Here is a 27,606-nt window from a genome sequence, read left to right on the forward strand (position 1 = left end):
CCCGGGACTCCATCTCAGGACCCTAAGATCATGACCTGAAATCAACAGTCAGATGCTCAACCCACTGGGCCACTCAGACACCTTGTTAATGACAGGTTCTTGATGTTGTTGCTGAGACTAAATGGATATGACCAACGTGCTGAGGCCCCTGCGGTTCCGAAGCTGTGCCATGAGTTTCTGAGTCACTGGTGGAGACACTTAATAGAAGTCTGGTGAACATTAATATAGGTACATTATCACAAAGCAAAAAAGTAGTTCTATGTATTAGGAATCAAGATATTTAATGCATAACAAAAATTCAGGAGCATAAAGTCAAAGAAGTTTTAAAAATCACCATAACATTCAATTTGAATTGGAAATATCAGGTAGAATTTGTAATTTTTTTTTCATAAAAAAATACTTCTTTTAAGTTCTTCCACCAAAAGGGCCTAGAAACAATGAGACCTAGGAGCAAGGAGTACCTCGATGTTTGGGGTGTGGTCTCCGATGTTATCTGCTACTGAAAGGAACCGGCACTCTGTAAGAAAGTCCAGGTTCAAGGACAGGAAATACACTAGAGGAGCCTGGAATGTGTGTGTGTGCACATGTGCATGTGTTAGAAAACATGGAAGCTATCCCAGACAGCTGGGGTCAGGTCTTCATAGATAGAAACTGGCTTGAGGAGCTTCCTACTGGCCAAAGGAGGGACAATTTAAGCATCAAAAACCAGGGACTCAACAGATTGAAACACATCAAGTAAAACACATGAAATCATAACTTTCCTTGGTCAACTTTTCTAAGGCAGTAAATTACTATCCTACAACTTCATAAAGTATCCTGGCTTTCTTATTTTTCTAAGATAGATAGATTTATTTATTATTTATTTTTTTATGTATGAGAGAGGGTGCACACAAGAAGTGGGGAGGGACAGAGGGAGAAGCAGACTCCCTGTGGAGCAAGGAGCCCCATGCGGGGCTTGAGCTCAAGACTCTGGGATCTTGACCTGAACCAAAGGCAGACGCTTCACTGACTAAGCCTCCCAGGCGCCCCTGGCTTTCCTATTAAATCTGTATTTCAGGGTAACCAAATATTCAATTAAGTAAGTTTCTTATTTTGTAGAAGACTCCAGTTCCTACATGAAGAAGGCAAAATAGAATTAGAAAAACACCATTTGCAGCTTCTTTTTTATTTTTAATTTTTTAAAGATTTTATTTATTTATTTGACAGAGATAGAGACAGCCAGCGAGAGAGGGAACACAAGCAGGGGGAGTGGGAGAGGCAGAAGCAGGCTCATAGCGGAGGAGCCTGATGTGGGGCTCGATCCCATAACACCAGGATCATGCCCTGAGCCGAAGGCAGACACTTAACCACTGTGCCACCCAGGCGCCCCACCATTTGCAACTTCTAATAAAATAATGGATCAAGGCAGCATTTACTAACAACCGTCAAAGTCCACAGGTGAAGGTTGATGAGAACTTCATTAGTGGATAAATCAAGCTGAGAAGATCTGAACCCACTGAGCAATCTTATCTCACTACAAATGAGCCAAGCTGCCCCTGTGGCCGTATCCAGCACCCCATGAAGTATTCTTGTCCTGGATCCAAGCAAGCCTCTCCAGGCACCAGCAGTTTCCGGGACATAAGGGATAAAGAATTTATCAAATGACACTAAAAGGAAGCAATGAGCCAAATCAGTCATGAGAGTCATTCTGCAATGACCCTGTTTTGTTACTATTGTTGTTTTTACGTAACAGCAAATATGAAGTGAAGGAAGGAATGGTGACAGAGTTAAAGAGAGGTGAGAGCCGTTAACAGTTATGGGATCTTGTTTGGATCTTCATTTAAATAAATCAAATATTAAATAAATAAAGTATAAAAGGATAACTCTGAAGCAATTGGAAACATATCCATAATGACTAGCTATTAGATGATATTAAGAGATTATTACTTATTAGATGCGCTGATGGGTGGCTCAGTCGGCTCGGGTCATGATCCCAGCATCCTGGGATCGAGCCCCACGTTGGCTTCCTGCTCAGCGGGTAGTCTACTGATCCTCCTCCCTCTGCTCCCCTGCTCCTGCTCTCTCGCTCACTCTCTATCTCAAATAAATAAATAAAATCTTAAAATAAAAAAGATGCGCTGATGGCATGCTAGTTATGTTTTTTAAAGCAGTAATGAGTATATACCAATGCTGTACTTTTTATGGGAGAAATCACATAATATCTGAGATTCACTTTAAAATACTACAGAAAACCACCATTGGAGATATATATATATATATTATATATATATATCCAATATTGATAATTGTTGAAGCTGGTTAATGGGCATAGTTACATTAAACTGTTCTATGTTTCTTGTATGTTCAGAAATTTCGTACACAATGTAACATTTAAAAACTTAGTAAGGGGGCGCCTGGGTGGCACAGCGGTTGAGCGTCTGCCTTCGGCTCAGGGCGTAATCCCGGCGCTATGGGATCGAGCCCCACATCAGGCTTCTCTGCTATGAGCCTGCTTCTTCCTCTCCCACTCCCCCTGCTTGTGTTCCCTCTCTCGCTGGCTGTCTCTATCTCTGTCAAATAAATAAATTTAAAAAAATCTTAAAAAAAAAAAAACAACTTAGTGAGAAACACAGAATCCAGAGGTAGAATCCAGAATGATTTCCGAGCATATCACAGATCAACATGAAGCTTTAGGGCCAGCACACAAGATCGTTCCCCCTGGGTAATCAGTAACGAGAACCTGAGACATTGACACCGGATGGGAATGCTGTTTATTTAAAATATGGACATTGAGCAGCTGATCTGGGGCTCTCAATCACTAGAAGGCCGGAGAAGGCGAGAAACTGCCAGCCTTGTCATCAAGCTGTACAAACATGCAGGAATAGCTGGAACCTGGATTTCTCACAAAGAAAAAATCCAACTGATATATAAGACATCAGAGTATTTTGGGCAAATAGGTTAAAGTTTTTCAGTGTTTCTTTAGAGAGAAAATGACTGGGTCAATTAATAGAGTATCTGCTATGTGGCAAACATGTATTAGACACTTCGTAAGTATAATAACACATCTTTTAAAAAATGCTTAAGAATGTAAGAAACTACATATCATGCAAAATCCCTGATTTAAGGGTTTAGATGTTCCTATTGATCAGTAGGTTGCCTTTAAAGACTTCCAAGGTAAAAACGTTCCTGGGTATCACTATGGTTGGGTGGCAGAACCAGGAGAGCCTAGTCATTGCAGAAGCTATGGGGGGATGTCCCTTCCTTTGGAGGATATACCTTCATAAGATGTACCTCTCTCTGAGTAGCTTGAATGTTGGGCAGGTGTGGCCTTTGGAAAAGAGAGAGAGGGGAAGGGGAGAGGAGGGAAGGGACTGAAAGGGAAGGGCGGGGGAGGAGAAGGACAGGGCAGAGAGAAGGAAAAGGAGGGAAAAAAGGAAGACAGAAAGGCAAAAAGCTAATAGGACATTTATGGGGCATTTAAAAGGCCATAGCCTTCCTGTCAGAAGAGTACTGCATACCCAGAGCCATGCTCAAGAGACAACATCTACCCTGGGAGCACTTATGCAACAGTCTGGTTCGCCCTCCTGGCAGGAGGAGACCAGCGATGTCTGGCTATATGGTCATGAACTTGATGGCAGATTTCCAAGAGATTTCCAGTCCACTGGAAGATTGTAAGACTCACCCTTCTTACCTGAAGATTCAAGGAAAGGTAAAAGTGAAGTTAAAAATTAAGCCTTTTAACTTTGACATAATAAAGTCGAAGGATTGGGTGAAGGATTAATGGGGCTAAAATTGGCAAATCCAGAAATGCAGTACTTATTAAAGTTCAAAGGCTTCACAGGGGAGAAGGAATCGCTTGTCTGTCCTGAGTCAGGTCAGTCTTACGCTTACATTGCTACTAAACGAAATGAACAATTCTCCAGAGTGATAAGGGGGCTTCTCTGTTAAAGATCTTATCAAGGGTATTTAGCAAGCTCGGGGAGTTTGGAGGAAGAACCGATTTCCACAGATTCTTCCTGAGGAAAAGTAAACAGAACATATTTCTAGGGATTGTGTGAGGTGGACAGTTGTGCAGAGAGTCGAGGAAGGAGAAGCATGTGGTGTGTGTTGGATAGTGCTGTGTATCTGCGAGTGGTGTGGGGTGTCTGTGGTGTGCATAAGTATGTTTGTGATGTGTGTGGTGTGGTGTGTGTAGTTTACATACGTGTGCACAGAGCACATGTGTGTGGTATGTGGGTGTGTGTGTTTGTGTATGTGTGTGTTTTGAAATAAACAGAAGAAGTTTCAGCATGGGATACTGGTGGTGGACCAGCTGCTCATTCAAAATATTTTGCAAATCCAACCTTAGGAACTTGTCCTTTGAGCATCTGGTCATACGAACCGATGTGGCTGAGGCTCCAGGTGTAGCGAGCACACGACCAGCGCCTGTTAGCGCAGTGGCTGCTGTGTCCAGGGAGGAGGGTGTGCGAGGCTGACCTGGCTCTCCTCGAGGAGGCCAAATTCATACACAGAGAGTTATTCTTCAGCCCTATTGAGATATAAGAACAATAATTTATTTTGCTTTTACTTATTCCTTTTCCAACGTTCTTTTGGTGCATTCAAGTTTGACCTTGAGCAATCTCTTCCTGCCTGAAAAACATGTTTTAACATTCCTGGCAGGGCACGTCCACTGTCAGTGAATTCCCTCGGTGTGTGTTTGTTTCACTTTTGAGGGATATTTTCACTGGACATAGAATGATGGGTTGGGCAGGGGTTTTGTTCTTTTTTAATAGTTTTCGGGGGAGCCTGTATATTTTTAGTCAACTAGAAAAGCATAAAAGCGCCATGTCAAAGGAAGCACATGGTCCAGTTAGATCGGTACTGTGTGCAGAGCAAGCCTCCCTCTGAAGCAGGTTTTACATCAGGAAGGAGGACTGGGTGGTTTTCGGTCAGTTCTTCCCTGCATCATGCTGACACCAATGTGTTTTACACTTGCAGGGGAGACCAAACCCTTCAGCAAGAAGAGAAGAAACCGGAACCCCTTATGCAAATGGATAGCCAGTTCCCTGCCAGGAAAGGTAGAAATCATTTTCTATCCCACTGCATACGCCTTCTCCTTCTTAAATATGACATCATAGGGGCACCTGGATGGCTTGGTCAGTTAAGCCTCTGCCTCTTGATTTTGGCTCAGATCATGATCTCAGGGTCGTGGGACTGAGCCCCGCCTAGGGTTCAGTGCTGGGCGTGGTGTCTGCTTAGGATTCTCTCTCTCTGCCCCACGTGCATGAGAGCTCTCTCTCTCTTAAAAAAAAAAAAAAAGACATAGATTCTAGGTGAGAGGATTTTCCTATAAAAACATATAAAGGATTAGGAGTGCCTGGGTGGCTCAATCAGTTGAGCATCCGACTCTTGATTTTGGCTCAGGTCATGATCTCAGAGTTGTGGGATTGAGCCCCAAGTCCTTAAGATTCTCTTTCTCCCCCTGCCTCTGCCCTTCCCTGGCTTTTGCTCTACCTCTAAAATAAATAAATAAACAGACAAATAAATAAATAAATAAATGCAAGCTTAGAAAAAAACATATAAAGGGTCTTAGAAATGTTCAGGAAAGGAGGTGAAAAAAATTAGTCCTGCTATAGTTTTCCATTAGAAAAACCCCAAATAAAAAGAATTCATATACTGTAAGTAGTTTTGATTCTTGTGTACTTGTCAGTTTAATCACTTGGTGGAGAGGATCAGAAAGAGGTGCACTATTTTGTTCCATCTCGAGGAGAAAGAGACAGATCCCTGGACGGAAGCTAGGCAGGATGAAAGTTCTTGAGTCACTGCATCCTTGGACATCAGCACTTTGTGTATCCTGAAAACTTTTTTAGGCAAACTTTATGTTGAGCACGGCAGAGGAAGGACAATAAGAAATTACCGCTATTGTCTTAGAGTTACGTGCATGTAATGGGGAACACAATCCCAGGAGAGGGAGTGGGCAGTAAGTTATACTCTTTTTAAATTCACGTAAAGACGAGTGGTCTATTAACTTCTAAATTTCTTCTTGTATTATTTTTGATATTTAGTGATTTTGATAGTTTTCTATTGCCCATTTAATTTATATTCAAATTTATATACAAATATACAAAACATATAAACATATGAAGCATATAAACTGATATAGACATATATAGAGAGGTATATATATCACTGATTTCTGCCCTTTTTCTTAACATTTCCTTCCTTTTCAGTTCTTTGGATTTGTTCCTTTGTTAATTTTCTGTCTTTGAAGTCTTTCTTCTCTTTTGATAAATACCCTAGGGGTGTAACTTTGGCTCTAACCGTCCATGAGCTGGACACACACGATCTTGGTGTTGCTCATCCCAAGCACTTCAGATCCTCTTTCTCTTGGTTTACTTTTTAACTCAAGGCTTCTTTAGAATTAATTCATGTTCTTCCTGGAGCAATGTGGAGGAGACAGTGAATAAACTCGAAAGGGCATCCCTAACTGACAATGACATCAAGTCCTTCTCTGGTGAGGACTGCCTCCCCTTTGCTCCCTGGAAGGATTTTTCCCCCTCTCCTCCAGGGACCTCTTCCCACAGCGTTTCTGTTAGTTTTCCAGGTCCATTCACTTTCCTTTTGATTTTAAAGATTAGGTTAGAAAGCTCTGGAGCAGGCCATCCTCAGTGTGCGCGCATAGCTGTGTGGTTGGAGAGGTTTTTTTCTGATGCCCGAGGACAGTGAGGTTTAGACCGCAAGCCAAAGGAAGCACTGCCTGATGACGGAATTGTTTTCTTCCCTCTGCTGAGCTCCAGGGCTCATTCACCCAGGCAAGTCTCTGCAGTCTCCCTGGCAAGGTGGGCGTCGGTGTGTTCAGCCCTCACTGAGCCAGTAGGTCTTTGGCAACTAAGTGTCTGAGAAGAGGGTCTCTTACTAGACCCTCCCATTGCCAGGGCATTGGCATTTGACTCCTGTTGTCCCTGTGCTCTGGGAAGCAAAAAACAAAAACAAAAACAAATTTTAAAAAGCTGGTATTAAATGTCTCTGGGAAAAATCGGCCTTCAATGATCAGTTCATGCTTTGAGGAGCCTGTTTCCACTGAACTGCTGGCCTGAATATTTCATTTTTCTGGCACATCATCCATACTTTTAATGAAATATTTTATCTGATTGATTGATTGATTGATTTTTAGAGGGGGGAGGGGCAGAGGGAAAGGGAGAGAGAATCTCAAGAAGGCTCCATGTCCAGCATGGAGCCAATGCAGGGCTCCATCTCATGACCCTGAGCTCATGACCTCAGCTGAAATCAAGAGTCAGATGCTTAATCAACCAAGCCACCCATGTGCCCTGAAATATTTTATTTTAAATATATTTCATCTAATATTTTTATCTGTTTACAAAGGGAGATCAGTCCAGAACACGAATTTTCCAGGCATCAGTGTAAATCCACTTAGCAGTACACCCAACAATTGTCTAGCTGACCTGCAAAACCCTTACGAGTCAGCAATACCCTTTTACCCTCCCTCCCCCCTTCTGGAACTGGAACTTCTGCAGCAATTATGCAATGTCTGCCCCCCACTGTATGGCAGGAGTACTGGGGGCAGAGGGCTTGCCTCTCCTTTCACAAGTCCACAGATACAGAAATATCACACTCCAGCGTGAACCTCCTTCACATCTGTTGTAGATGATTTGGATGGTAAGATCTGTGACTTTGGGCTGGTGAGATTTTGAGGAGGAGACAGAGTTGAGCTGAGACTGTATTAGGAGATGAGACTTTTAAGGAGCCCTGGAAGGGGGTGAGTATGTTTTGCATGTGGGATGAATATGAATCTTTAAGGACCAGAAGGTGGGCGGTGGTAGCCAGAATCCTAAGGTTACCCCGGTGTATAAGCACCTTCCGCTAGTTACTTAGGCAAACACTAAGCTAGGTGCTGCCTGAAGGGATTTAGCAGATTGATTTATTTTAAAGATTTTATTTATTTAACAGAGAGAGAGACAGCCAGCGAGAGGGAGCACAAGCAGGGGAAGTGAGAGAGGAAGAAGCAGGCTCCCAGCAGAGGAGCCTGATGTGGGACTCTATCCCAGAACCCTGGGATCATGCCCTGAGCCGAAGGCAGACGCTTAACGACTGAGCCACCCAGGCGCCCCAGGATTTAGCAGATTTAAATAGGGTCCCAAATCAGCTGGTCTTAAAATAGGGAAATTATCCAGGAAATTACCCAGCCCTTAAATCTGGGTCTAGAGGTTGGAGACCAAGCAGTTAGATTCAAAGTGTGAGAGAGTTCAACGTAAGAGAGACTCTTGCTGATTTGGAGCTGGAGGGGGCCATGTGACAAGTCACAGGAACAGCCTCTTGGGGCTGTAAGCAGCTCCCAGCCGGCAGGGCGCCAGCAACCTCAGTACTGCCTCCACGGAACACGGAGTTCTTCCAATACCCTGAATGAGAATGGAAATGGATCCTTGCTTAGAACCCTCAGCTGAGAACTCATTCGGGCTGAACCCTTGATTTTTAGCCTCTGAGACCATGAGCAGAAAACCCAACCACTATGGACTCTGGGAAACAAACTGAGGGCTTCAGAGGGGAGGGGGGTGGGGGACTGGGATAGGCTGGTGATGGGTATTAAGGAGGGCACGTACTGCATGGTGCACTGGGTGTTATACGCAAGTAATGAATCATGGAACTTTACATCAAAAACTAGGGATATACTGTATGGTGACTAACATAACATAATAAAAAATTATTATTAAAAAAAGAAAAGAAAAGAAAACCCAACCACACCATGCTTAACACTATGACCTACAAAACTGTGAGTTAATAAATGGGTGTTGTTTTAAGCCATTACGTTTGTGGAAGTTTTTACGCAACCATAGAAAACGAACACACTTTGTAAAGCCTATCTACAACAGAACCTTCAACAAAGACTTATCTAAAATGTGGAAACATAAGAACCAATCCGTGTAAATGAGGAACAATGGTATAAAGCCCAGGGATGCCTGGTCAGTTAACAATACACTGGTGGTTCTGATCCAAGGAGAATCTGAAATTAAAGATCCGAGGATAACAAAAGAAGAAATAAAATCATCATTATTTCCATATTCCCAACATAGAAAACCTCCCCAAATTTGCAGATGTATTTTAGAAAGAACAGCAACTTTTGGCTGGCTGGCTGGCTAGAGTATCTATCTTTAAAAGTCTAATTCATTTCTTTACACCAACCACAGGCAATTAAAAAATATAACTAAAGAGACACCAAATTATCCCCCATAATTGGGTTGTAGCAATGGAGGTTCTCTCTTCTCTTTTTGGGGACTGGCCAACAAATGTGCTTTTGGATCTATGCCGATCTGATATGTGATCATAGTTTCTCAATATGTTTTCAAGATTTATCGAAGTATAATTACATACAATAAAATCACAGATCTTAGATGTACCTTTAGATGAGTTCTGACAAATGCACAGACTTGTGAGCAAGACTCTTAGAATGTTACATTAAAATCCCATTAGGTTTTTACTGGTTCTCTTGCCTTGAAGGAATTGTTGTTATACTATCTAAACATACAAATTAATTTTGGCTGTTTTTAGGTTCATAAAAATAAATCTCTCCAGTATGTACTTTTTTGGTGTCTAGCTTCTTAGGCTGAGCATATCTTTGTTGACATTTATCCCGATTGCTGAGTGTCTACTTCCTTCCTTTTTATTTTTGAGTAATGTCTATTGTATTAACATAACACGGTATGTTCATCTGCTCTAAACATTCAGCTATTTTGAATAAAGCTGCTATAAACATTTTGGTACAAGTCTTTTTGTAGACCTATGTTGCTATTTCTCTTGGGAAAATGCCGTTTGTTGAAAAAGACTTTACTTTCCTCCTTCAAAAGCGTTTGACCATGTCTATGTATCTGTTTTTAGACCCCTACTCTCTTTCATTGATGAATTTGTTTGGCCTTACACCAACACTACACTGATTATTCTAGCTTGAAACTACCTCAATAAGTACATTACATTTTTAAATGCAATTTTTCTCTGCAGTGTGCTTATATGACCATTCATACGCTATTGATTCAAATTTAGAGAATGAAACAGTTTCCTTGAAAGAAAGTCTTTGCTGTTATTAAGGGGAATTACTTCTAAGACTAACCCAGAGTATTTGTAAGTTGTCCCTTTAAAACAAGCATGAGACAAAGTATCTAGAGGACTGGTTTAATTTTCTAAGAGATTCTTGTTGGAATTGTATCGTAGGGAGGTATGGGACTATTATATCAATCACACAGCTCATTATTGTATCGTAATTTCTTAAAGGCCATTAAGTACAATAAAATTTTAAATTTAATTTAATAATAACAAATTTAAACTAGTATCTAGGGTTCCATGACATAATACTGTATGTCAGCTATACTTGAATATATATATATATATATATATATATGGTATATATAATTGATTCAATATATATATGGTTTCAAATCTCTGAGTACCCTTCCTAAAGCTGCTGTATGGTTTTATCTCAGCTGTGTTAACAATGGACATTTTCTGTTTTACTTCTTAGTTCCAAGTTTTTGTTCCTTCCGCTATGGCTTATCTCTCCTCTTGCATTTCTGTAACGTTGTAATCATGGCACAGCGCATGTGTCTGAGCCTCACAATGGTGGCCATGGTCAACAGCACAGAGCCTCACGGTTTGCCCAACACCTCCACAGCGGAGCACCTGGACCACATAAAGGTATGTGAAAAATATTATCCATAGTCACAAGTTTAAAACCCTATCTTGCTAATTTAATTTGTGTAGAGACTGAATGTTATCATAATTGGTGTAACAGTGATCATTAGAAAAAGAAGTTCAAGTCTTCCACTACCGTGCTAGTAGTAACCTAACTAAACACGGCCCATGATTACAGCACGCCTTAGTATTTGTGAAGGGCTTTGTTATGTGAACCCTTCTATGTGAAGAAGAATAAAAACCGAACATTAGGGTCCCTAATTGAGAAGTTTGGACAAGAGAGAAAAAAGCAGGCATTTCAAACCAGAGTGGAAGTGAAGACACACTGTTTCTTTAAAAGTTTTTGAATATGCAGTATATTTACATGTTTCACTAATTTCATCTCCAGAAGGTAATGAGTTTCTACCTGTCAGAAGATGTAGTACAGAAAAAAAAAAAAAAAGGAAATGAATGGGAAGAATATTTTTTCATTCTACTCTTCCTATGTTCTGTTACGAATGCATAGGCAAACCTGAACATACTTTCTTATTTTCACCCTTTTTACATTAAAAATAACACTTTATATGCAATGTACTGCATCTTATTTTTTTTTTTTTACATAATCATCAGAACCAGCCTCAGATATGACACAAATGTAGGAATTCCCACAGAGGGAATTTAAAATAACTATAATTAATATGTTAAGGCTCTAATGGAAAAGGTTGGCAACACATAACACCAGATGGGTAATGTCTGAGATGGAAACTATGAGAATGAATAAAAAAGAAACAGAAATCAAGGCAACTGTAACATTAATAAAGAGTGCCTTGACAAGCTCATAAGTAGTCTCAACACAGCTGAGGGAAGAATCTATATGGGTCAATAGAAACTTCTCAAGCTGAAATGAAAGAGAATGGAGGGGTTGGGAGGGAAGCTTAACAGAATATCCCAGAATTGTGGATAATATCAAAAGGTATAGGGGTGCCTGGGGGGCTCAGTTGGTTAAGCATCAGACTCCTGCTTTCAGCTCAGGTCATGATCTCCCAGTTTGAGATCTGGCCCCATGTCAGGCTCCACACTTAGCAGGGAGTCTGCTCAAGATTTCCTCCCTTTCCCTTCGCCCCTCCCCTGCTCTCTTTCTCAAATAAATCTTAAAAAGAAAAAAAAAAAACATAACATATAAATGGCTAGAATGCCAGAAGTAAGAAAGACAGAGTGGCAAGAAGTAATATCTGAAAAATTAATGGCTGAGAACTTTCCAAAATTACTGGCAGACACCAAACCACAAGTCCAAGAAGCTCAGAGAACACCAAACAGGATACTAAGAAGATAAATAATTAACAACCAGAAAAACCAACTAGACATACATATTTAAATTGCAGAAAACCAAGACACAGAGAACATCCTGAATGAAGCCAGAGGGGAAAATATCTTACTTACAGAGGAACAAGGATAAGAATTACAGAAGAGTTCTTACCAGAAACCATTCAAATAAGAAGAGAGGGAAAACAATCTTTCAAGTGTTGAAAGAAAAAGAATCGGCCAAGTTAGACTTCTATATCCAATGAAATTACCTCAAAAGTGAAAGAGGTTAAAGACTACTTCAGACAAATAAAAACTGAGGCAATTTATTGCCAGCAGGCCGGCCATAAAAGAAATGTTAAAAGATGGCAGATTTTAATCAATGATTACTTTACTTATTTATTTATTTTAGAGAGCCTATGAACAGGTGGAAGAAGAGCAAAGGGAGTTGAAGAGAGAGAATCTTAAGCAGACTCCACATCCAGAGTAGAACCCAATGCAGGGCTTGATCTCAGGACCCTGAGATCATGACCTCAGCCTAAATCAAGAGCCGGACACTTAACTGACTGAGCCATCTGGACACCCCTCAATAATCACTGTATTTTTATTTATTTATTTTTAAGATTTTTCTTTATTTCAGAGAGAGAGAGCACGGTGGGGAGGGGCAGAAGAAGAGGGGAGAGAGAAACTCAAGTAGACTCCATGCTGAGTGTGGAGCCTGATGAGGGTCTTGATCCCACAGCCCTGAGATTAGACCTGAGCTGAAACCAAGAGTCAGACACTCAACCAGCTGTGCCACCCGGCCACCCCCAATAATCACTTTAAATGTGAATGGTCTATATATACCAGTTAAAAGACAGAAATTTTCAGATTTGATAAGAAAGATCCTAAGAAAATTTAAGTAGGCATATTAATTTCAGACAAAACAGAATTTATAGCAAGGGAGATTATTAGAAATAAAAGGGTATTACCTAGTGATAAAGGAGTTAGTTCTCCAAAAAGGCATAATAATCCTAAACATGCATGTCCCTAACAACAGAGCAGTAAAATACAGAAGGCAAAAACTGTTAGAAGTGAAAGAAGAAAGAGACAAATACAAAATTGGTTAACTGTTCTCTATATGTTACATCTGTTCCTTGTTTCCTTTTATTCTCTTTTTTGCCTTCTCCCGGTTTGAGTATTTTATGTGATTCAATTTGCAGTGCAGACACCTTATAACACAGCATTCCCAGTTTTGCTTTCCCATCTCTTGTGAAAATGCTGTTATTCATTTCACTATCTACATGCTATAAATACATATATAAATAAATATAAATTACATTATATATTACATAAATAATGTAATACACAACTACATTATTTCTTTAAACAAATAATTATCTTTTAGATCGATTCAAAAGAAAATATTTTACATCTTCATTTATTCTTTTCTGATGCTCTTCATTTTTTAATATAGATCCATGTTTCTGAGCTATTTCATTTTCCTGCTGCAGAAAGAAGTTCTATTAAGTTTCTTTTGTGGGTAACGCTTTTGTTTTTACATCTAAGAAAACTTTGCATAGCCCAAGGCAAAAAAAATTGTTTTGTTCTAGAACTTTTATAATTTCAGGTTTTACATTTAAATATAGGATTCATTTAGAACTTAATTTTAAATACATTGTGTTAAAGATTATTTTTTACATATGGATATACATCGTTCTAGCATCATTTGTTGAAAAAACTCTTCTTTTCCAGTGAATTGTCTTTGAATGTTTGTTGAAAAAATCACATACTTGATTTTAAGACTTGTCATAAAGCTATAATAATCAAAACAGTGTGGTATAGCTTATAAAAAAATAGTCACTCAAACAGCATAGGGAGTTCAGAAATAGACTCACGCACATATGAACTCCTGTTTTTTTTCATGATCCACAAAAGAACAAACATAAAATGAACTCCATCAAATTGTAAAAGAACTGTTGAGAGAATAAAAAGACAAACCAGAGACAGGGGTAAATGTTTGCAAATCATATCTAATAAAGGAATTCTATCAAAACTCAATAACAATGAAACAAAAAGCACAGGCCCAATTACAAAAAAAAAAAACCCCAAAAACAGAAAAACATGAACAGACATTTCACCAAAGAAGATACATAGATGGATGGCAAATACTCATGAAAAGACATTCCACGTCATGAGTCATTAGGGACAAGTGAATTAAAGCACGAAGGCTTATCACTACACACCAATTCAAACGACCAGCACTACGCAGGTTGGACGTATCAAGTGTTGGCAAGAACGCAGAGGAACTGGAAATCTCTCACATTGCTCGTGAGGATGCAAAAGGGTACAATCACTTCAGCTAAGCACACACCTGCCGTATGATTGAGCCATTCCGTGCCAGGTATTTACTGGAGAGAAATGAAAACATATGTCCATACAGAGACTTGCACATAAATGCTCACAGTAGCTTTATTTGTAATAGCCCAACACTAGAAACAATAAATATGTTCATCAATAGATGGATGAATTCACCAACTGTCTTACATCCATAAAACAGAGTATACTTAGCACTAAAAAGAAATGAGCTAGTGATACACAGAATATGGATGAAATTCAAAATAAGTATGCTAAGTGGAATAAACTGTATATATACAGTGTTTGACTCCATTTATATAAAACTTCCAGAAAATGAAAACTATGTCATAGTGACAGGCGGATTAGTGGTGAGAGAAAAGCAGGAGGGAGGAATTACAAAAGAAGTAAGGAAACTTCTGGAGGGGGAGAATATATTAATTGCCTTGATTGTGGTGATGGTTTCACGAGTATACACATAATTAAAAATGTATCGAGTTGTACACTTCACGCCAAAGGTTGAACATGAGGTTTATCGTGTCATTTGCACCTCAAAAATCTGTTAAACTTTTTATCTAAATTTTCTCTTGAATTATATTCTGTAAATATTTGTAGTATTCCACTGCTTTGGTTTAAATATTGAGAACCCCATGTTTTAGAGAAATGGCTACTCACAGGAGCCATGGACTGAATCCTTCACTATAGCAAAACAGGAGGGAGCTCGCGCTGTGGAGGCGCTGTAGAACCGCCCGCCGTAATCCAGGGGATCTGATCGTCTTCAAATGTGAGCCACAGGAAGGGATTCTCTTTGCTGAGAAAAATGAGAGAAGATAGCATGTAATTATTCCAAAATATGAAGACTCACCAGAAAACCGTTTCCCTAGAGCAGGTCAGATTGTAACCTGAAATTACAAAAGGAGCCTAAAAGCAGGTGAAGCAGTTCTAGTTATGGAAGGAGCACCGCAGGGAAGAGCATACGAGAGCTGGCGGCCCAGACGGCCAGGCAGCAGGAGGCTATGCTCTGCCAGTAAGCAAATGAAGACGGGTAAGCCGACATAACTCAGGGAAGGATTACGGAAACACAAGACATTTAGAACATCTTAGAAAAGAAGAGAAACCAAGCCAAAAAAAGAGAGAAATGGCCTTCCTCCTTCACTGTCTCATCCAATTATTTCCAGCTCAGCCTGAGACCTTCTCTTTGTGATTTGATCTACCACTGTTTCTTCTCTCTGGGGGTAGTCTGGATGCGGGGAAATGCTGTTTTGCGAATGAGGTGAACTTGAGGAGTCAGAGGAGGAATAAAGGCAGGAGGACATTCATGACTGCGGTGGGCCTAGCACTCTATGGAAGGGTTGACACGCAGGGTAGCGATGTTCAAGAAACAAGTCTTGAGTGTCCCTGCTGTCCTGGGGCGACAGAGGGTGCCCTTGACTGCATGGACTTTACGTTATAGTCGAAGATACTACTGTTACATGTCAGTACACACAGGAAAAGATGTTAGAAAGGAACAGCAAAGCTCCCATGATCGAGAATGAGGCAGAGGGGAGCTCCTGTACGCTGAGTGGGCTGGCAGACCAGGTCTCCTGCATCCCTGAATATCACAGTAACTCCCAGGATGCAGAGTGGCTCCATGTGTCTCCTTGTGTCTTTCAGAACCCCGTGTATAACTGGAATCCTAAAATCCAGGGCATCATCTTCAGTTCCATCTTCTATGGTGTACTCATCACACAAATTCCTGTCGGATACTTGTCTGAAAGATATTCCATCAAGAAAATGATCGGCGTTGCATTGTTCCTCAGCTCTCTCCTTAGCCTGTTAATGCCAATGGCAGCTGGAGGTGGAGAAGCTTTCCTCCTGGCATGCCGAGTAGCCCAGGGAGCAGCCCAGGTACTAAGATAATGCAAAAACTGAACAGGGTTTAAATTCACAGAAAGTATCAGAGATCACATGACCCAATCCTTCTAATTTCAGGGGTCGGTATCCATAGCTCAGCACGTCATGTGGGTCAAGTGGGCTCCTCCCTTGGAACGAGGCCGACTCACCTCCCTGAGTCTATCAGGTAATGACGTAGGGCTTAAAACGGTTGAATCCTGCTGTCATGTCATTCTAGCATGTTTTTCCTAGATCTGTAAAAGATGTGTGTTTTGAAGTGTCCAGGGCTTTGGAAACCATCTGCTTCAGCCTCCTTGCTTTAAAGAAATGGAAACTGTCTAGAATGAAGAAAGGTCTAGAATGAAGAAAGGTCTTCTTTATCTCAAACAACAGGAAAAAAAAAAGAGAAAAGTGAATATTTTATTCTTTTCTTCTCAGTGTTATGCTTTACATGTGTATTTCACTGCACATTTTTTATTGCTACCATGAGGCTACATTCTCTCTATTCTCAGATGCCTGTATTCCTTAAGGGTGTTTTTTGTACTCTCTGATTAGGAATTCTGCTGGGGTCCTTCATTGTTCTGCTTGTGACTGGATTCATCTGCCAATCCCTGGGCTGGCCCATGGTCTTCTATATTTTTGGTAAGTCTCTTTCTATAATATCCCAGTCATTATTCAGAGTTGAAAAAAAATTAAAAATAAAAACTGACTATAGTGTAATAATTTATATAAAGCTAATGACATTTAAAATCATGAATCTTATTGAAGGAAAGACAGAAGTCAATATTCCTTAATTTCACATTACTTGTTATTGTACGTAACGTCCGCAATTCTATAATGTAAGTACTAGAGATCCATACCCCTTATCTGAAACCCCTGGGGGAAAGGGATGACCCACTATTGTTCATGAAAAGGACCATACAGACTGAAGCAATGCTGGGAAGGAGATACATAAGGGAAGACACCTCAGTCCCACTCAACTCTCTCTTCCTTACCTTCTTCTCGGGCTGCTTGCCAAATCAGTCTAGAACACAGTCGACCCAGAGGCCTGTTAATGTTCATTCAAGCCAGCCATCTGTGACCAGTGCAGGATACCGAAGGGCGAGGAGTGGGTCTAGAGGGACGAACGGAAGATATCCAATGAGCACTGAGCAAATGGCGAAGCCCTAATATGAAAACATGCCTTCCGGCCTCCAGATGCCATTGCTTTTCATCACTAAATTAGTCTCCGGTAGTGAGTAACGATCAGTGTAGTGAGAGGACCCAAACGCTGCACCAGGAAAGGGCCTAAAAAACTGGGACTGTCTAGCCTGGTAAAAAGAAAACTTGAGAGAGCATGCATAGAAGAGAAATGCACACCTGCTCTGTATTACAAAAGTAAAACCAACCAGCAGAAATTACAGGGAGGTGAGGTTTGCCTCCATGAACGACAAGCTCGGTAATTAATGCTGCCTAACAGTGCTGATCAAAGGTTGGATGACCTCCAACGCTCATGGTGTATTCCTATTCTAACGTCACAAACATGCGTATGGCAACCTATGGCATTTGCAGCTCTCATGGGGGCCTCCGTGAAGCTCAGGACAGCAGCCTTCCCATGAACCACCTCCTATGGAGGCACCTGGAACCGGGGGAAGGGCTCAGAGGGTAGCGGGGTAGGGATCCAGGCGTCTGCCTCCACCAGTCTTTACCACGAGGCGTCTCGCCATGCCCACAGAGCCAAAATGGTTGGCCCCAGTTCATGGCAGAGGCAAGACTAAAACCAAGAAGTTTCGTTCCATTTGAAGGTTATTCTCAATAAAATGAAAGAAATCCAAATCCACACTGCTTTAAAGAACAAAATAACGTCTGCCTTTGAGCAGCTCCTAATTGCTGGAGAAAAGTTCCCAAAGGAGCAAATAGGTTCACAAGCTCACATTTGTGCTTAAAACGACATCCATTCTGCTGTGTTTCCCTCCACAATTATCTCAAACTTCTCTAGTCTCCTCAAATCTCTAAAATGGCTCCCTTTCCCCCCTGCCTTCTCTCTCATGTCACCTCCCTTTCAACGGTGGAAATTATTGCTCAAACTGTCTGTACCCACTGCCCCAACCTCCCAGACTTCTCAACGTCTGACTCATGTCTGACCCATTCTGCCATTGAAACACCTTTTTTTTTTTTTTTTAAGATTTTATTTATTTATTTGTCAGAGAGAGAGTGAGCACAAGCAGGGGGAGCAGCAGGCAGAGGGAGAAGCAGGCTCCCCACTGAGCAGGGAGCCCAATGTGGGACTCAATCCCAGGACCCTGAGATCATGACCTGAGCCGAAGGCAGTCGCTTAACCAACTGAGCCACCCAGGTGTCCTGTCATCATCGATGAGATCACTTACGGCTTCTATCAGAGCTGCCCTGATTCTGCACTGAACCCATTCTGGGCCCCCTCCAGCCAGGCCCTCTGCATAGAGTTTGTGAGGTCGAGATTATACACTCTTCAGAGCCCATGGCCATCACTCCTAGTCATGACTCCCAGAACTGTTTGCTCAAAAACCACCAAGGCTTTTCAGACCTGGCAGGACTCTTCTGCACATCCACTGAATTTAGATTTGGCCAACGAGGGGCAGGCAAAACTGCTTGCAGAAGATGTAAGTGGAGCATGATGGGGAAGGCAAGAATTTCTACACATAACCAATCAAAATTTCTTGTGGGTGGGATAGGATCTGGGTAGGAACAGGAGGTCAAGCCTCAGACCACAGCGACCAGGGATTTGTGACCAGTGGCATCTAAGAATTCTAAGTTGAAATCTCATTCTTTTTTGGGTTTCTTTAAAAAATTTTCTTTGTCTTAGATTTTCTGTAGTTTGAATATGATATGCCTCAGCGTAAATTTTTTTGTATTTATCCTGTTGGTGTTCTCTTGAGCTTCCTGTGTCTGTGATTTGGTGTCTATCATTAATTTTGGAAGACGCTAATTATTCCTTCAGACAATTCTCCTGTTGTGTTCTCGTTCTTCTCCTTCTGATAGTGCCGTAATGAATATATTACACCTTTTGTAATTGTCCCACAATTCTTGGATACCTGTCGTTTTAATTCTTTTTCTCTCTTTGCAATTCAGTTTTGGAAATTTCTACAGACATTTCTTCAAGCTCAATGATTCCTTCCTTGGCCATGCCTAGTGTATTAATGACCCCATTAAAGGCATTCTTCATTTCTAGGTTAGTGTTTTTGATTTCTAGCATTTCCTCATGATTTTCTTATTAGAGTTTCTATCTGTGTACTTACATGAATCATACATTCTTGTATGTTGTCCACTTTTTCCATAAGAGCTCTCAGCATTATTAATCACAGTTGTTTTAAATTCTTGATTTGATAATTCCAGTGTCTCCAGCATTTCTGAATCAGTTCCAATGCTTGCTGTCTTCAAACTACATTTTTTTTTTTGTCTTTTAGTATGCCTTGTGATTTGTTGTTGTTGTTGGAAGCTCAACGAGATGTGCTAGATTAGAGGAAGGGAAGCAGTCTTTCCGTGTGAGGTTTTGTGTTTATCTGGCTTGGCTAGGGGTTGGGCATTGCTCACTGTTTGCTATAGCTCTACGTTTCAGAGGCTGTAATTTCCTCTCTGTTTTTATGTATTCATAGACTTCTTAAGGTTTGACACATACAGTTTCCTCATCTGCATTTACATACAGGGAAACTACTGACGTGGTGGTAAGGTGTGGGGGGGAAGACAGTGTTCTACAGTCAGACGATTAGTTTCGGTCTTTTGGTGAGCCTGAGCCTCTGGGCTTCACCTTCAGAAGTCCTTCCCAGTGTTCCTCCCATTATGTAAGACAGGGAGGCCAGAGGGGGTTGCAGTTGGGTATTTCCCTTCCCTTAAGCTGATTAGATTCCGGTAGAAGTTTCCCTTGACAGTAGGCTTTGTTAAGAATAGGATGCTCTAGAGATCATTCAAAACAGCTACTTTTCCTTTCCCCTGCTGAAAGGATGTAGGGATTTTTCTCTGATCTTCACTGTGAGAACCTGGTTAGGTCTCCTGGAGGTAAAACTCACTCACAAAAGTATGAGGGTCCATCCAGGACTCCCCCAACCCAGACTTTTTACCTCACAAACCTGTCCACACAGCCTACTGCAATTAATCAATTGCCAGGTTTTCCCACCCTGGTACTGGTTCCCATGCCCTTTTCTGTTTCTGGGTTCTGTTCCAGGAAGTTGTAATTCTCTGTATCCACCTGTCTCTCCGATTTTGGGTACAGGAATTTGCTCTATGACCTCAATTCTCTAATGGATCAAAGAAGAGTTGTTGATTTTTACTTTGTTCACCATGTTTCTTGTCATGAGGATGGGAGGGAGGACTCTCAAGTTCCTTACATGCTGGGTCAGAAACCAGAAGTCATTTTGAAGTTACATTTTTGTCAATATAGGATGAGAAGACATATTTTATTTAAGTTTCTTAACAAACCCATAACTTCATTTACAACTTTTAAACATTCGTGTGAGTTTCCATGTATAGTCTTGCCGCAGGCCTCACCAATAGCCAAACCTCCCTTAAAGCAAGTGGAAGCTCTTCAGTCCACCTGTGCTTGACCTGTGCTCTCAATCAATCCATCACAAGTGGGGCCTTTGCCTGGCTCCCTGCTCTGGGCTTTGTGCTTCTGGCCATTCCGTCTCAGTCTTTTGCAGACTCAGCCTCTTCCACTTGCCATTAACTCTTGTCTTTCTTCAAAGCTCTGCCCCAGGCTGTTTCCTCAGTTCCTCGAGGACTGTACTCCTGCCCTGAAAATACAATTCATGCTAAGTGTCAGCTACCACTGATTAGCCATGTGTCCCTGGGCAAGGATGCAGACCTTTCTGAACATCATTTTGAAAAAGAGCTAATAGCCCCATATGAGTTTCTGAGTTGACTAAAATAATATATTGAAATGTACATGTATTTATTAGATATTCACTCCTCTCCACTTACATTTCACCTTGGGATTGGGTTCTCAGATCACAGAATGACACGGAAATAGTATATGGTCGAAACGTCCTTTTAACGTTGTTTAAAGAGCGCTGTAGAACTCTAAGATCTTACAGTGGCTCCAGGTTTCCACATGGTCTCATCCCATCACCTCTCGTCCTCGAGCTTTCCCACCCTCCCCTTGCTTCCTCTCCAGTCGCAATGGCCTCGTGGCCTAGGCCTTCGGCACTCCCTGCTCCCTCTGCCTGGAGTGTCCTTGCGCCACATCCACGTCCCAGCCTTCACTGAGTATGGCACTCCTCACCTCCTCCCCCTGTAACTGCCCTCCATAGCTCTCGTCACTGACATTTGATAGCTTTTACTTATTTACTTTTCATCGTCTCTTTCTCATCCGCTAGAAAGTGAACTCTATGAAGACAGAAATTTTTGTGTTTTATTTATTGCTGCATTCCCCGTACCTAGAATAGTGAATGGGATACAACTAGCATTTAATCAATATTTGTCTGATGAATGCATGCATTTCTGGAAGACTGACTGATGAGTACTACATACTCCCTGTCCTAACAGACGATTCCTCACAGAGGACGTGTGTAATCCCTCAGGCCTGGGCTGAATCTTAGGAGCATGGCCAAGACCTAGCTCTCAAAGCTTGGTGATTGTCAAGCCCTGTGAGGGCTCACGGTGGGACACACTGGGAATTTGTAGAGATGAGGGCCTAAGAGCAGGGAGTCCCGCTATGATAACTGGAGGGATACAGAGGCCCAATCAGGAGAGGCCAGAGGGCTTACTGCCCTTTCTGCAAAATTCATTCTGTAGGCAGACACAGCTGCGGATACAGAGGACTATCAAACATGTAAACCTTGTTGCAAAGTTTTAAAGAAGAAAGAGGAGGTCCAGGTTCTCTGACCGATAATGACAAATGCGAATTTGGGAAAGAGACTTACTACAGACAGAAGAAATTTCGATTCTAACGTGTCCTGCTTTGATAGGTGCTTGTGGCTGTGCCCTAAGTCTTCTCTGGTTCGTTCTGTTCTATGATGACCCCAAGGACCACCCCTGTATAAGCATCAGTGAGAAGGAATACATCTTGTCCTCCCTCAACCAGCAGGTAGAACACAGATGCTGCACTGTGGTATCTCCCAGATTCTGTGCCAAATGAAACTGTTCCCGCTCGTCCTCCTGTGCTAACAGTTGATGGTTTTTCCCCAGGTCAGCTCAAGGACACAGCCTCTGCCAATCAAAGCTATGATTAAGTCTCTTCCAGTCTGGGCCATTGCTTTCGGTTCTTTTGCTTTTCACTGGACAAATAACATCATGCTTTTGTACACTCCGACGTTTATCAACTCCAAGCTTCATGTGAATATAAAAGAGGTAAGTCTACCTGTGTTCTCCTTTTAACTTTATGAAGGACTGTGCTCATTTCTTTGTTTCTTATGACTCCAATCCTAGCTCTTGCTCACCCCTACACTATTTAGCTGACATTCTGTACCTGGAGACTCAATGTTTCCAATTCTTATGCTAACGTTTCCCAGAACAAAAGGTGTAGGCACAGTATCTGGCACTCTCACAACAGAACACACTCACTCACGTTCCCACGGGTCCCCTACCTCCCATTCACTGCATGATCACCCTAATTAGTATAACTTAAGGCTCAACACCATCGTTCCCTACAGAGACCGGGATCCTACCCTGCCACACTGCCCAGCTCACACCCAACCTATCTCTTGGGATAGGGCAATGAGTCCTGGGTTGAGAACCCATGACTTGGGTCTTGCTTTGAAAGGATGGGCACTCGCATTGCTTGTCTGACTTGGGAGAATCACTGTTCCCTGAACCTTATGTTCAAGGCCATAATACCAGGAAAGACTCCTATAGAAACCGAATGCTGAAAGTGCCATTCATCAACCAACTTCCAGTATCCCAGCCTCGGGGCCAAGCGCTCTCTGATTCAGTGTTATCCTCCATGAGACCATGGACGGGTTGAAAGGATTACGAGCAGCGGTTCAGAATAAGCACCATACGATTGTCTGTAATTGCTGTCATTACTAGGTCTACTGTCTTGCCCAGGGCCCGCATTCCCCATTCCCGACACTGGTCTTCTGATCTCGATTCTCTAGTACTTTCAGGTCCCGTGACACTAAGAAGAGAAAACTAGACTGACTCAGATAACTCTTCCTGACCCCAAAACTTTTCTCCCCTTTCTTTTGGGAGGTGTGGCCCCAAGCGGGAACTCTGGGGTTGCACGTTGGTGGTTGCTGGCATGGCAGCACAAATTTTAGGTACTGAGTTTTAGCACAGGCATGACTCTACCGATCACACTCACCCTCACGCTAACATTTACTTCCCAGAACGGGCTGCTGTCGGCCCTCCCCTACCTGCTTGCCTGGAGCTTTGGTATCCTATCAGGTCACCTGACAGACTTCTTCCTGTCCAGGAATCTTCTCCGCTTAGTTACCATCCGGCACCTCTTCAACACGCTAGGTAAGGAACAGCCGGGTCGCTCAAGCACCTGCGGCCCTCCGCCCCCGTGTCCGGGACGCCCCTAACGGTGTCGTGTGCGTCACTCCCCAGGGCTGCTCCTGCCCGCCTTCTTCAGCGTGTGTCTCCTCTACCTGAGCTTCAGCTTTCCCAGCACAGCCGTCTTCCTGATCCTTGCCAGCTCAACGGGAACCTTCTGCATGGCCGGAGTTCTCATAAATGGCTTGGATATTGCTCCCAGGTAGGGTTTAGAAATCTCTTTCTTGTAGCCAAGCCCTCCAGGGTGTTTTAAGATTCCGACTCTTTTGTTGGAGTTCGTGGCCAGCAGGCCAAAATGCTTCCAGAAGCAACATCAACACAGTTCATTCATGTGATGTAAGTAATCATTATGTACCTAAGGATACATTAATGTTTGAACTCACCGGGCTACACTATATGAAACATATGTCATAGATTCAGAGCACAGATTCTGAGGTCAGAAGGTTCCGTTTTAATAACAGCACGACCCCTCTCCTCAAACAAACGACTTACCTGCTCTGGGCCTGTTTCACACCTATAGAATGGGAGTGATGAGAGAATGCTTACCTCATAGAAATAAGTTAATTTAGGCCAAGTACACAGAATAGTGCCTGGCCCACAGCAAACACTGTATACAGGTTTCCTGCTCCCCATTGCCATTATAATTGAATGCAGGTTTATATGTTATGAATCCTCATGACAACCCACCAGTTAGCAATACTTCTTTTATAACAAAGGAAACTGAGCGTCAGATACTTGTCAGCCTAAGATCTCACCACTGGTTTGGGATCTTACCTGGGATTTTAATCCAGATCTGTCTGGCAAGCTCTTTAGCTTTCTGTGATGCCTTTCTTCAAGCTACACTAAGTGTGACTGATGGAAGCCGCCCTGTCATTTACACAGCTCTGGGGGACACTGTTTACACTGTGCTGTATAGGGCTAGTAGTCCCTGGAGAACATGGATCTAGCAGGAACAGAAGTCTGAAGTTTAGCAAAGCAGCGGCCATGGGTAGAGAGGCAAAATCAGTGAAGCATAATCCGCTTGTCTTGATTCTTACAAAGAATCTTGTCCGTTATATCTACACGAGGTGAGTGCCAGAGTAATGAGGACGTGTGTCCACGTGTTTTATTCAGTTCCAAGACCCTCCTTAGAAATGCCCACAGGTGTTCTGATTACTTGGAATCATATAAAAACAGATAAGGATTATTTGATATAGAAAAGCACAATGTCAACTGAGGCATATGCATTCTGAAATCAAGAATGTATGGAGGACATTAGGAGAAGGAAGGGAAAAATGAAGGGGGGAAAATCAGAGGGGGAGATGAACCATGAGAGACTATGGACTCAGGGAAACAAACTGAGGGTGTCAGAGGGGAGAAGGGTGATGGGATGGGTTAGCCCTGTGAAGGGTATGAAGGAGGGCACGTGTTGCAAGGAGCACTGGGTGTTATACGCAAACAGTGAATCATGGAACACTACATCAAAAACTACTGATGTATGGTGACTAACATGACGTAGTAAAAAAATAAAATAAAATATAAAAAAAATAAAACATAGGTTTTCAAAAAAAAATAATTACTTTAATTCACTAGAATATATAATATTCTAAATTTCTATGCACCTAACATTTTACAACTGTAAAGCAAAATTTGAGAAAACTGTTCAATTTCCACATAGGATTCGGCAGCTGTGGATGACTGACATTCCCACTGGGAAAAATCTGAAAAGGTCAAATAAAATGCCAAAAGTAGGGGTGCCTGGCTGGCTCAGTCAGTGGAGCATGTGACTCTTGATCTCGGGATTGTTCGAGACCAAGGTTTGAACCCCACGTTGGGTCTAGAGATTATTTAAAAATTAAAAAGATAAAATAAAATAAAATACCCAAAGTATTCACTAAAAGGCATCAGAGAGCAGCCGAGGCCTATAAAACCAAAGACACAAGAGGATAGCACCTCTTAGCTGAGCTGACAATTCCGCCACTTTTTCCTTGGGGTCATTTGGCAAAAGGCTGGTAATCCAGGTTTGGCCCTGGGACAAGCCTGCTGTTCTGCATAGAGAAATTAGTCAAGCATTTGAGTTGCACAGGGCTGGAGTGACAACACTGAAAATTAAGGGAACTTAAACATAAAGTCAGTTTCTTTCTTTGAGATATTTGTTGATTCTGAAGTTCAATGGGGCAAATGGCAAAAAAACAAAACAAAAAAAAACACACCAAAAAACAAAAACAAAACAAAACAAAAAAAAACCCAAACCCAAATCTAAGCAAAACCATGAGGAGCAGGGCAGAATTTCCCGTGCTATCTATACTAAGGAGACAAGTATCTACCAAGGCCTGGAGGGACCTGGCTGGGTATACTGAGCTCTCCATTGACCAACATGGAGGGCAATACCTAAGTAACCTATACTACAGGTTTGGGTCTTAGCAAAATTGAAACCCAGCCTCATCTCAGTTCATTTGTTAATTAGATTAAAGTGATCCATTCCTTCCTCACCAAATCTATTTACGAGAGAAAAGGCTGAATCTTTTCTTGCAAAACATAACATATGCTTCGAGTCCCTGTACCTCTTATTCAAAATGTCCTGCATTTAATAAAAATTACTAGGCATAACAAAGGATAGGGCCATAAGATCAATAACCACAAAATGCATGAGAAATAGTCTTACAACTTATACAGATATTAAAGTTAGTAGGCAAGAAGAACTGTGAAATATCTATGATTACTATATCCAAGAAACCAGGGGAAAAACTGAAGAAATTAGAAGAAAAGATAAAGAATTTGACCAGTATTGGAATCTATAAAAACAATCAAATGGAAGTTCTAGAACTGAAAAAATAAAATGTCTGAAATCAAGATCTTAATAAATAGGTTTAATGACAAATTAGCCAAAAGAGAAGACAGTATTGGTAAAATAGGAAGACATATCACAAGAAACATCTGAATTGAAATATAGAGGGAAAAAAAGATAAAAGAGCATAACAGAAATGTGGAATGAAGTAAAAAGGCTAACAAATTCATACTTGAGAGGAAAAAGAGAGATAAAATGTGACATAAGCAATATTTTAAGAGAAAACAGCCCCAAATAATCCAAAAGTAACTAGACGGTAAACCACACATGCACAAAGCTCTGTGAATTTCAAACAGGATGAAATGCAAATTATAATATATATATATGTGTATGTGTGTATATATATGTGTAAATATATATATAGAGAGAGAGAGAGAGAGAGAGAATGCCGAACACCAGAAACGAAGAAATCTTAAAAGGGACTAGAGCAAAAAGGCATGTCACTCACAAGCAGCAATACTCCTGACAGAAGACTTTTCAATAGAAACCATGAACACCAGAAGTTAATGATATGAGCTCTATAATGTGCTAATAAATAAATAAATATCAACCTAGAATTTTATGCCTAGTGAAAATATTTTCGAAAATCAAAGCAAAATAAAAATGTTTTCAGACAAACAGAGAAACTGTCCCCAGTGGATCTTCACTAAAAGAGATACTAAAAGAAATCCCTACTGAAATCTGTTAAAAGGACTGAGGAGCAATTAGGGAGAGTAAGTATATGTATAATTACAGAGACTACTGATATGTAAAAACAACAGAGAGTAACTTGTGAGTTTGAAATGCATATTGAAACAAACTGCATTAAGGAATTAAAATACAGGATGAAATAATGCAAAGAGCAGGAGGGAGATAAACAGAAATGTTAAAAAATTAAAATCTTAAAAATGTTCTAAGCTCTGGCACAGAGAAAATAGTAAAAGTATAATTCACAAAAAACTTAAGTAAAAAGTACATTATAGTATCTTCAATGCTTGAAAAGAACAGTAAAATAATGTCATAGAAGGAAAAATAAAATGGATGAATCTAGAAGAAAAAGTGGAATATAAAAGAGGAGGTCAAAAAGAAAACAGAACAGATAAAGATAATCACAAGTATATCCGTAATTATATTAACTTAATATAGATGAAATACTCCAAGTAAGTATCAAGATTGTCAAAGTCAAAAATAAAGGAAATGCAGTCCTATGT

At 41.2% G+C, this 27,606-nt stretch overlaps 1 protein-coding gene across 7 annotated transcripts in view; it reads left to right on the plus strand.

The window, feature by feature from the left end:
* Positions 1-3,355: 3,355 nt before the first annotated feature.
* The window catches only part of SLC17A1 (solute carrier family 17 member 1), a 156,522-nt gene continuing 132,271 nt past the window's right edge, over positions 3,356-27,606 (plus strand). For 5 of the 7 annotated variants that reach the window (XR_006780155.2, XR_015722530.1, XM_045800472.2 and 2 more), the window contains exons 1-10: positions 3,695-3,853; positions 4,957-5,036; positions 10,487-10,659; positions 15,925-16,158; positions 16,243-16,330; positions 16,699-16,785; positions 22,062-22,180; positions 22,282-22,443; positions 23,421-23,553; positions 23,644-23,791. Coding sequence is in view for 5 of the 7 variants with exons in the window: in XM_045800472.2 (XP_045656428.1) it covers positions 5,003-5,036; positions 10,487-10,659; positions 15,925-16,158; positions 16,243-16,330; positions 16,699-16,785; positions 22,062-22,180; positions 22,282-22,443; positions 23,421-23,553; positions 23,644-23,791 (1,178 nt within the window). In the remaining 2 variants the exon portion in view is untranslated. The other 2 variants (XM_045800474.2, XM_045800473.2) reach the window with 2 other exon arrangements.

This window comes from Ursus americanus, chromosome 32 (genome assembly GCF_024610735.1).
Source record: "Ursus americanus isolate L20-20 chromosome 32, mUrsAme1.1.p, whole genome shotgun sequence".
Taxonomy (NCBI): domain Eukaryota; kingdom Metazoa; phylum Chordata; class Mammalia; order Carnivora; family Ursidae; genus Ursus; species Ursus americanus.